The sequence below is a fragment of the Pyrus communis genome, chromosome 3, assembly GCF_963583255.1.
Source record: "Pyrus communis chromosome 3, drPyrComm1.1, whole genome shotgun sequence".
Lineage (NCBI taxonomy): Eukaryota > Viridiplantae > Streptophyta > Magnoliopsida > Rosales > Rosaceae > Pyrus > Pyrus communis.
The window spans coordinates 20,928,015-20,939,788 of record NC_084805.1 but is presented as its reverse complement, the minus strand read 5'-3'; the positions used below and the strand labels follow the sequence as shown (position 1 = coordinate 20,939,788).

The 11,774-nt window shown below is 39.4% G+C and overlaps 2 protein-coding genes across 2 annotated transcripts; one reads left to right on the top strand and one right to left on the bottom strand.

The window, feature by feature from the left end:
• The first annotated feature begins 249 nt into the window (after window positions 1-249).
• Window positions 250-2,198, top strand: LOC137728706 (U3 small nucleolar RNA-associated protein 18 homolog). Its single transcript, XM_068467449.1, has one exon. It carries the CDS (start codon window positions 273-275, stop codon window positions 1,962-1,964), a length of 1,692 nt encoding a protein of 563 aa, XP_068323550.1. The 5' UTR covers window positions 250-272; the 3' UTR covers window positions 1,965-2,198.
• A 109-nt stretch (window positions 2,199-2,307) lies between these two features.
• Window positions 2,308-6,474, bottom strand: LOC137728707 (glutathione reductase, chloroplastic-like). The gene is made up of 11 exons (XM_068467450.1): window positions 5,945-6,474; window positions 5,591-5,816; window positions 5,209-5,487; window positions 4,932-5,108; window positions 4,631-4,684; window positions 4,317-4,465; window positions 4,104-4,167; window positions 3,858-4,028; window positions 3,470-3,607; window positions 3,165-3,249; window positions 2,308-2,609 (listed from the first exon to the last, which is right to left on the bottom strand). Exons 1-10 carry the CDS (start codon window positions 6,328-6,330, stop codon window positions 3,208-3,210), a joined length of 1,686 nt encoding a protein of 561 aa, XP_068323551.1. The 5' UTR covers window positions 6,331-6,474; the 3' UTR covers window positions 2,308-2,609; window positions 3,165-3,207.
• Window positions 6,475-11,774: the final 5,300 nt, after the last annotated feature.

The window sequence follows — 11,774 nt, the reverse complement described above, 5'->3', positions numbered from 1 at the left end:
ATTTACTGTTTTATGTTAAAAAATAATTTTGGGGAAAGGGTTTTGTAATCCTTCACCCAAAGTTCTGTTCGAACTCCGCTCCCTCGATAATCGTAGTTTCAGAACTACTTGTAGTTGCCAAAGATGAGATTTTGAATAGTTTGGTCATTTAAAAGAAGAATTATTTTTAACTCAGTGATGTTTTGGAAGCTGTTTTGGTTGCTACTATTATATAATGTGACCGGAATTTCGCTGATTGTGCAGGAAGCAGAGACGCATTGTTGTTGTGAAAGATGAGTTTAATATCGCAGAATGTTCCGTCGGCTTTTAAAGCCAACAAGACTAAAAGGGATGATGATGGTGTTACTGACGAGCCGCCTTCGCTTCTGCAAGGAAACGAAGACAATGGGGATGAAGAAGTGACTGATTTGGATATTGTGAGGACGAAGAAAAGAAAGAAAGCCCGTAAGGAAGATGATGAGAAAGTGGCAGTGGAGCAAAAAGAAAAGGAGCAGCTGGAGGACTCATTGTTTGGAGCCATTAATTCCCCACTTGAGTTTGGAAAGGGGGATGAAGAAGAAGTTGGAGATGGAGCGGATTTGTTCTTTGTGGACCGTTCTGCCAGTGGTGTGCTTTCAGTTGATGAAGAGGATGGAGAGTTATCGGAAGAGGAAACTCAGGAAAGGAAACCTGTGTGGGTAGATGAGGAAGAGGAGAAGGCCAAAATAAATATTGCTAAAGTTAATAGGTTAAGGAAGCTGAGGAAGGAGGAGGAGGAGAGTTTGATTTCGGGTTCAGATTACGTGTTGAGATTGAGGGCTCAGCATGCTAAGCTGAACCCAGGCACAGAATGGGCTCAACTTGATCGACACTTGCTGGAGAGTAGTTATTCTGATGATGAATCGTCGGATGAAGAGAATCGGGTAGGAGTGGCCCGTGGCTACAAGGGTGTAGAATCTGTTGATGATCTCCTTCGAATGAATGAGGATCTTGTTGTGAAGAGCAGTTCAAAGTTGTTGCCTGGACTTCTTGAATATTCAGCACTTCTAAATGCAAATGCAGAGGAACCTTCTAATGGTCCGATAAACTCAGTGCAGTTCCATAGAAACGGGCAGTTGCTTCTTGCTGCTGGGTTGGATCGAAGGCTTAGGTTTTTTCAAATTGATGGCAAGCGGAATGCTAAAATAGAAAGCATCTTCCTTGATGATTGTCCCATTCGAAAGGCGTCTTTTTTGCCTGATGGGTCTCAGGTTATTATAGCTGGAAGGAGGAACTTCTTTTACAGCTTTGACTTAGTGAAGGCCAAAGTAGATAAAATTGGACCCCTGGTTGGTAGAGAGGAGAAAAGCTTGGAATTTTTTGAAGTTTCCCCTGATTCTAGTACAATTGCTTTTGTGGGCAATGAAGGCTATATCCTGTTGGTTTCCTCTAAAACGAAGGAATTGATCCGAACACTAAAGATGAATGGAACCGTTCGTTCTTTAGCTTTTACCAATGATGGGAAGCAACTGTTGAGCTCCGGCGGAGATGGACAGGTTTACCACTGGGATCTGAGAACTGGGGCTTGCATCCGTAAGGCTGTTGATGAAGGTTGCATAAATGGAACATCTCTTTGTACATCTCCAACTGGAACACTGTTTGCTGCTGGTTCAGACAGCGGCATTGTCAACATTTACAATAGAGAGGATTTTTTGGGGGGCAAAAGAAAACCCATCAAGACCATCGAGAATCTTACAACGAAAGTAGACTTTCTCAAGTTCAATGGTGATGCTCAAATACTGGCCATTTGTTCGAGCATGAAGAAGGATAGCTTGAAGTTGATACATGTTCCATCATTTACTGTTTTCTCTAACTGGCCTCCACCGAGAAGGTCCATACATTATCCCCGCTGTTTGGATTTCAGTCCCGGTGGAGGTTTCATGGCTGTAGGAAATGCTGCTGGAAAAGTGTTGTTGTACAAGTTGCATCACTACCATCACGCATAGAACGAATGCTAAGGAGATGGTCACCGTGATCTTGTTTCCTTCATTTCAGAAGAATCATTTGCCTGTTCAACGACAATTTGATTGTGCTATCCGTTGTGGCAATTAGTCTAGAAAGGTAGTCTACAAGTGCTTTCATGGCTTTCTTGATGCAGAAATGTTTCCGCAGTTTTGACCTTTTATATTTGTTCGGCGAATGTGTTTCACCAAACTTTTTAAGTTGAAAATTTTGAGTCATTTATCTGTGTCCATCTTAGTTGTTTTAAACATCTCTGTCAACCAAATAAAGCGCATTACTTTCGCGATATTGAAGTAGCGATACAACTCAGAAATCTGTGCACATATATTCTGATTCGAAGTCAAAAACATGCATTTATTCATCGATCTGCAGTAAAAAATATGTTGAAGTGGAGCCAGATAACAGCTCATACAGCAATTTGATTCATTTCAATACTTAGCAAAAACCCGCTACCAATTTACAGTAAAAAGATTCCTGATGAAGTGCTTGTGCTCAAGTTCGTCACCGGCCTCAAGAGGAAACATGCGCCATCTGTGCTCTCCGGAAACTCAGCTGCTGTCATGCCGGATACTCCAATACCAGCAACTGTTCCACAAGGATTGTCATGTACAAATTTCAGGAGCCACAACCTGCGCAGTAGTTTAATACACAAATCAGTTATACAAAGCATTGTATCATATACCTATTTTTTCAGATTATCATGATCTAAATCGCCATTAACTCTGCAACTGAACACGCTTTAACCAAGAAGAAAAGAAATCAACGTTATCGACTCCTTTTGAGACAAGTCAAGTATAATTACCCAAAACCTCATCGAGATAATTGTAGTTTATAAATTTCACCTTCTAACTTGGGGAGGTTTCAAGAGAAACTCGGGTCCGACTTCCATACTCCATACCATTAAATGATACAACTTTAAGGCCATTAGATTGAAGTCCTCTAATCAGGTCTTCCAATCTAGACTGTCAACTACCCGTATCATTTATGATACGGATACGGAGTATGGAAGAAAGACCGAGAAGCTCTTAATCTACAGTAAGTTACAGAGTCTTTGCATCATTACTTTATAACCAAATCACTGAGCCTGGTCATATAAAATCGACAACTCAACACTTCAGAAGTTAGAACTAAATCCATAATATTCTACATTCATAAGAAGAATTTATCTTACTGTTAACTCTCACCTTTGGAATCAGCTATCTCGTGCAGCAGATTGGTCAACCCTGATCAAACACCTTTGGCAGCTTTAACATTGGAGTCTAACTTCTCCTGGAATGTGAAAAAAATGATAAGTAATCTACAGACTACTCGGTTTACAAGTTCAGAGTAATAAATATTGAAAAGTTTCTGCACTTCTTGGGCCGTAAAAGAGGTGGGGAGTCTCTAACCAACTTAGGTCACAAAGCTCGTTATACATGATGGAATTTTAAAGGACCAGATTTATCATAAAATGGAAATAAAGGCAATTCCTTAAATGTCCACAACAAACCTGAGATGGAGGGTCTTTTCGTGTCTTCCGAGTGGGAGTCCTCATTGTCACAAACTCTTCTGCGGCTGTCGGGTGAATACCAATTGTGGAATCTAAGTCTGCCTTCGTCAGGCCGGCTTTCACAGCAACTGCAAATCCCTGTAATTTAACACATGTACTGCCACCTAAGCTCCAGAAACTAAATTCTGATTATAAAAAGAAAACAAATAAAAGTTGCTCCTTTGTGGGCGAGCCTTGGCACAATGTAAAGGTTGCTCCTTTGTGACCGTAGGTCACGGGTTCGAGTTGTGCCTTGTTGGCTTGGGGTCACCTTTTTTACTGCCACCTAAACTCCATAGACTAAAATTCTGATTTTAAAAAAAAAATGTTAAAAGTAAAATGCATTAACCTGCACAATTTCGGGTGAATCTTCTCCACACATGTGTAACCCCAGAACCTTGTTTGTCTTTGCACAGACTATGAGTTTCATGAAGGTTCTATCTGGCAGTCCCGAAAGAGTTGCCTTTAAGGGCCTGAAGTTTGATGTGTAGATGTCAACATCACCATACTGTTCTACAGCCTGCAAAAGTAACAGCAGTTTAAGACATGAAGCCAATTTCCCACAATTGCAGATATACAAATACAACCTCCGCACCTGTTCTTCGGAAAGACCAACTTGACCAATTGGTGGCTGGGAAAACACAGCAGAAGGAACAGCTCTACTCAAGGCAAAAAAATATCATTAGAATATACGCAATTCACTCATTTTTACCCTACTTGCATAGATTTTATGGAGGACTTCCAAAGTTATAAATCAGCAAATAATAATCCAACTCTTATCAACTGACTAGCAAGGTAGCATGGATACCTGTAATCAGGCATTGTTGGCTCATTCAGAAACAGTGTTTTTGCTATTGCCCCTCCCTCCATCAAAGCAACGGGAGTCAGATTTACTCTGTCCGTAACATCTCCAACAGCCCAAATTGAAGGAACTGCTGTACGGGAGAATTTATCAACCTGAGAACCAAAATCAACTCAAAAACATTCAGAACACAACTCTATATCTATCTATCGCCCAGCTTTTGGTCACTTTTACCATGAAAGTATCTAACAAAGAAAGCAGGAAACAAAGAAAAACTTGAACATATCCAAGAAAAACTTGAACATATCCAGGAACACTACCTCTATTGCTCCATTTTTGGACAGTTTTACACCTACGGCCTCCAATCCCAAATCCTGCATTGCAGCACAAGTTCGAATTATTAACCCATAAACAATACATCTTAATCATTGAACTGTCAGTATTATACTTGCAAAGTGCCACATCAAGGCATGAAGTCCCAATCAAATATTTCTAGACAACCGTCTTTCATTTGGTGGATTGTCACACCTGTGCCTTGATGGTGATAATCTTTGACTTGTGCCAATGGCCATGAAAACCAGGGAGAAGCTAACCACAAAATAGAAATATCCAAGTTCAAACCTTTGTATTAGGTCTACGTCCTGTTGCAAACATAATGTGTGAGAAACCTTCAATTGTTCCTTTGTTAGTCTTCAGGGACAATGAACCATCAGCTGCCTTTACGATAGCCTGAGGGGACTCCTCTGCATGGAACTCGATTCCTCGTAGAGCCATCTGCTCTTGAACAAAATCTCTAACCTGCACGAATATGAAAACACATATTACACCTCTGAAAAGAGACTTGTACCATGAAAATGTGTTAACCAAACTAACACTAGCAACATGCATGGTTCCTCACCTCTTCGTCAAAACCCCTTAAAACTTTCTTCTGCCTTATAAATACATGAACGTCACTCGTCAAACCATTGAAGATGCCAGCAAACTCTACAGCGATGTAACCACCACCAACTATTGCTATTTTCTCAGGCTTCGTAGGCAAATCAAGGGCAGCATCAGAATCTATTGCATATTCACTTCCGGGAATTTCAGGAATGAAGGGTCGCCCCCCAACTGAAACTAGTATATGTCGCGCAGAATACAGCTTCCCTTCTACATCAACCGTGTGTGGGTCCACTATCTGTGGTATTGGGACAAAACTACAACATTAAGAACAACATTCCAAGTATATGTATAATATAGCCTTGCATACTTAATAGTTAAGAGTTTTTCCACTGCCACACCTTTCCGCGGCCTTCGATCAAAGTGACATTTGCATTGCCAAGAACATTCTTGTAAATTCCGGTGAGCCGCTTTAACTCAGCATTCTTGTTAGCTATCAATGTGCTCCAATCATGCTTTGGCTCAGTCTCATATCTCCATCCAAACCCATTACTCTCTTCAAACTCATGAGCAAATTTCGAAGCGTAAACTAATAGTTTTTTCGGTACACATCCACGAAGCACACACCTTGGTTAAGCAAAACACAAAAACCTCAGCAAAAAGACAACAAGAGAACCCAGAATTCAAAACTGTTGGAAAAGCTGAATAATTCAATTCCCAAACACCCAATTGGGCTATAAAAGTTAAAGACGTACGTGCCGCCGACGCCTCCGGCGGTATCGGAAGAGATCGTGGAGAAGGGGAGCTCGCAGACGGCGACTGAAGCTCCGAAATTGGCGGCAAAGCGGGAGGCGCGGACGCCGCCACTGCCGGCACCAATAGTGAAGAGGTCGAAGTCGTAGTGGCGAGTGGAGTCGGCGCCGTTTCCGGAATCGACGGCGCGTACGGAGAAACGACGGCGGAAGTGGAGGTGGTGGTGGGGGTGGGGGTGAGAGGTGGAGGTGCGGCGGAGGTGGGAGAGAGAGGATAGGGTTTTGGGAAGAGAGAGCGGGGAAGGGAGCTTTCTGGAGAAGAGGTTGTGGAGGGCTGGGGAGGAGGACATGGTGGTGGTGAGCTTTGGGGTGGAGAGAGAGGTGGCCATGATGATGACGTCAGCGCCTCAAGCTTTTGGTTTGGCTATCTTAGCCTAATCGGTCGATACAGAGATAAATTCAGTTTTAGCAATGAAATTGCTGTGCCTTTTTCCTTTTTGATCTTTGAAAAATACAACGCGAAAGTTTGCATCTATAGAGCGGAGAACGAGCGCAACTTCAATCATATAGCTAAGTTGGAATAAGAGTAGATTGGTTATTTGACGTTGATTTTAATTTTCGGTAGATGGTTTTTAACTGCGTCTTATGATAGTGAAATCAGTGTGTCGAATGATATGTGCATAGGTACTTAAGGAGGTGAGATATTCTCGGGTAGTGGTCCCCTGCGTGGCAAACATGATTTCAAAGTGAAACCTATCTGAGCCCTTAGACAAATTAAAGTAAAATGAGATGGATGTGCGAGCCGTGATTTTAGGCTTCAAAGTTTGTGAGTCAAAGTCGTACGACTTCTACGTAAATAAAAATGGATAAGCCCGATAGGAAGCCTTATTTTTTAAGGAAAATCAATAAAAATGGTTTGAAAACTTTGAGTTTTAACGATAAGGACAAAATAAAGGGTAAAATAAATAGTACCATGATTGATTTTTTAGTGTAAAAATATGGTTTTTCGTTAAAGTGAACAGTACGAGAAATTTTTCGTTAAAGTTTCCTATTTTTTATTTATGGCCGAAACAATTTAAATTCCACTAAAAGTTACGACTAATAGCTAACAACTCATGTGTCCGAATCAAAGATGACTTGATTATCTAGTATGCATATACTACAATTTTTTTGGGTTTTTCGATTTTGCATTTGCTAAAGTTCCCCTACCGGAACTCGTGCCCTGTTCGCTCTCTTGCATCGCACGGCTTCTTTCAATCGCCGGCGGTCCCGCTGTTGCTTTGCAGAATTATTAACCTTTCTTGGAAGGATACTGAACGTTGCTTTAGCGTTTTAATAAACTAACTAATTGTCCATCCAAATTGGAGACACGTTAGATGCCCGATTTAGGATCTATGCACCCATGAAGATTGTTTGATCATGTTATTGGAGAAATATTTAATTGTGACGGGAATATGAATGGTACACCACGTGTTTTTATATAAGTTGTGAGAAATTTTATTTTTTAAGTTATTAACTTTTTAATACACATATCCCACTGTTTATTTAGTGACACGTGATGTACCATCTCATGCGCTGATCACATTGAAAAATCTCTCATGTTATTCAGAGTGCCTTCCACTTTCCTAGGATCTAAAGTCACAACTGATGCATCTATCTATCTGCGGCTGTTGACATCGCTTTGAGTTGCATGAGCTATCTGGGTGGGTACATTTTCAGTTCTGCATATTTCAACAATTTAACCGTCTATCATTTATATCCTACCTTAAATATCATGTCTACCCAAAATCACTTAAATCTTAAACCATATTGGATTAAATTTAGTGTTTCTTTGTAGGGCTCACGTTGTAATGTATTTCTACGATTTAATCATCTATATTTTAGTACTTTATTTATACATCATCCTTACAAAAAAAAATTAGACAAATCTAAAAGCACAAGATATTCACTTGATGAAAATAGACGTATACGGTTCTATAAAGAAATACTAAATTTAATACAACGATCATATGGTTTCAGATTTGATTATTTATGGTAGACATGATCTTTAAATTAAGACATAAAAGATAAATAATTAGATCGTTGAAATACATTACGAAAAAAGATCCAAAAAAACATGTGCCAAGAAAGTGTATCCTAATCCTCTATATACATATGTATAACCAAATATATCACTACTAGAAATCTTGGCATAGGGATATAACCAAATATATCACTACTAGAAATCTTGGCATAGGGCACTTTTTTTTCTACACGTGCCCTTTGCTTCAAGAGGCACCATTTTCCTGAAAGGTGCTAAGTGCTAACCATGAGAATTGCACACCCTAAAGTGTGCCTCATGTAGTTGTTTTTTCTATTATATTCTTGTAACGAAGTGTGCCCAAATGTGTATTTTTGTTAGGATAATACTTAAAAAAAAAAAAAAAATGGTGGCAAGTCACGATTACAAGTTTGGCTTCCACATTAACAGCAGGTTTCGAACCTGAGACCTCAAAATTTTCAACCTCCCTCTCTAGTCATAAGTTTGGCTTATAGATTAGCAGTAGGTTTCGAACCCGAAACCCGAAACCTCTCAATTTTTAGTTTTAAAAAAACCTCATAATTCGTTATTTACCACTGAGCCACTAGTTCGTAATTTATTAGAATAATACTTGGGTATTAACAACTTATTTGGTGGCTCAATAATTATGCAACACCTGTCTTTAAAACTCACACCTAAATCATTGCTATCTTGATAACCAAACGCCAATGTTCTTCTTCCCTTCCCTATGTCACCGGCTCCGTCAATCCCGCTCTCATTCCTCCAACCTCTCTCCTCCATCATTGTTCTTCCTCTGCAAATCCGACCAAACTATCACCCTTCATTTGAAAATTCATTCGACCAAACCAGTGCACCGACCAAAAACAATTTTTACAAGTGCCATGAATTTGATTACTCAACTATCAAACCATATATTTTCACAAGATATAGTTAATCATCGGTTGGAAAGTGGATGAAGGACGATGGCTGCTGGCGGTGGTGGTGGGTGAGGACGGTTGCTGAAGGTGCAAAAGACATTGAAGATGGCGACTCCCGTTCCATATGGGTCCGATTTTGTTCATCTTGGAAAGAATTCAATTTTTTTTATTTACAACTATGGTGATTGGTGTAGGCGAAGGAAGATGAAGGAAAATGGTAAATAAGTTGCAGGGGGAAGCAAGGAGGTGTTTAGTTGTGTTTGGAATTCTTAGAATACCAGGTGTCTTCAATTTAGTGGGCCACATAAGCAAGTCAGCATATTGGACACTTATTAGGAGATAAAATCTTATGCATCCAAAATAAATGTGACCTTTATGTGCTCTAAATAATGACCAATACGTATTTATAAACTTAATTTTTTTTAACTTTATTGTCATAAATAAATAGGTGTGGACTCTCTGTGACAACCCGTCCCTAGTTCTACGATTTTATAAATTTTAAAAGAATGAATTTATGCCCAATGCCCTCGAGGTGAAGGTTTTGACTTTCTTTGACCAATGTGTAGAGAAACGTTTGACTTATTCACTTAGCGCATTTGTTTAGTACTCATTGGTATGAACGCATAAGCGAAAATCGTTTGCGAGTCCGGATTATATCGGTATAGTTATAGACGTTTGAAGTTGTAAAACTATAGATTGTGGGAATTATTTAATTTCCACATGTGGGTTAAAGGTTAAATTAGTTAAAATAAAGGGGACCAATCAGATTTTTAGAGGGAGGAAAAGGAGAACCAATCAGGAAGGGAGGAGGAAAGAAAAAAATAAAAATAAATAAAGAAACCTTCCCGGGCAGTGCAACCGCACACTTAAACAGATCAAACTCTTGACGATTTTCGCCATTTTTTTCGTTGAACCACTACCATCCAACACTTGTAAAACACTCAATGACTTCCCCTTTTCCATTTCCACCCAAGATCGAAGGGTTTAAGGACCAAAATCGTGAAAAACCTCACCAGAGCAATGTAGGTGCTCGATTGTGATTCCTCCGGTTCGGCGAGTTTCACCACCCACCACCACTCTTAATCCACTCCCCTTGGACCTAGGAACAAGACCCAATCAGTTGTAGGGGCGTTGGAACATTGAGGAAGTCGAATCGAAAAACACCCATCTTAGGGTTTTAGGCGGGTTTGAGTGAATTTAGGGCTTTTCCTGGCCAAATTGGACTTGGCCACAGGTATAAAACTTGCTATACTCATTGAGATCTTCATTTCTGTAAATTTTGGTAAATTTTTTAAAATAGTCAAATTTTTTGGCAAGTCGAGGCGGCCGACCGCCACCCGCGGCGGCGGCCTGGCCAGTGGGCCAACGATGTCCTTTTAAGTTCAATTAGATGTTCTGATTCCATAATTGATATCCATATAATGTGGTTTGGTTGTTGGAACTTAGTTTCATTACAACACATCACTTGATCTTTATAAGAATCGATGATTCGTCCGTTCGATCGTCACCAAACTTTAATACATTATAGTACGTAATATTTGATGACCATAGAAACTTACGGATCGGGAATCCAACGTACGGATCTTCCCGAATTAGATTTGTACGTTCATAAAATAAAATGTTGACCGCCACTTGGTTTTGGCAATTGGCGAAGATCCGACCGTTGAACATTAGGACGTGGTTCTAGGAACATAATGTGAATATTTAGAAGTAACGGATCAGAAATCTGTGATGCAGATCTTCCGAAGTGATTTACGTAGGGATGTGTTTTATGTAAATTATGTATTCCATCGATAAGAACTCTGAGACGTGATTTGATAATTGTTCTAGGTGACATTAGTTCTTGATGTCTCGATATGCATGCTAGGAAGTCGTAGTGCGGACCTCAGGTGAGTGGGTCTTTTCCTTTCTATCGTGTACACACACACACACACACACACACACACGATAGATAATTCCACAAACGTTTATAAATTGATTATTGCTTATGATTAATGTGAATGCTTTGAAGTACTAACGTGAACTACGAATGGCTTGATCCAATTATACCAAGGGCAATGATGATCAGGATTAAATGATGAATAATTCATGGAATTATGTGATATTTGATGAGGAAGATATCTAGAATTAAAAATACCATGGAACCAACTGTTATAAACAAATAAAAAGAATTGAACAAATGATTGATTGGTATTTACCTTGAACTTGAGATACTCAATGAATTGATTAGGAGTTAAACATAAATGTCAGTTAAAATCAATGGTAATGAAAATATTTTTCATAATGAAAATAATGAATTTAAATTAATGATGCAGAGATATAATTTGAAAATAATTTTATTTCAAATTGGAAACCAACTTACAATTTCGCCTACTGACGATTGATTGAAAGATATTATCAGTTTAGTCTCATCTGAGTTCCCCATTGTTCCTGTTCCAATGGTATCTCTACCAGCACATAAGGCATTGCCAGAAACCCCATAAATTACTCAATCTTTATCGAACATTAGTCCTTCATCATCCCTCAAAGGCAAAACCAAATTATCTAGATCATCCAAAACAACAAGTTCGAAGGAAAAAGAGAAACCCACACAACTCCAAGATATGGCAGATAAGCTTATGGCAGAAGCAGCTTTGTTGCTCAAAGAAGAAGAAGAAAAAAATTCAGACTCATCAGACGCTTTGTCTCAACCCATCAAGTGGTCCGATTACCAAGATTCTCAGGATCCATTTGAAATTTGATTTTCAAAATGTAATAATTTGTAATCATTTTAAGGGTTTTAACCCATGTAAATCGTACAGTAGCAGCCATGTAATCAACAGTAGCAGTAATCATTCCGACAAGGAACTATTCATCAGTTGTAGTAGCAGACAAG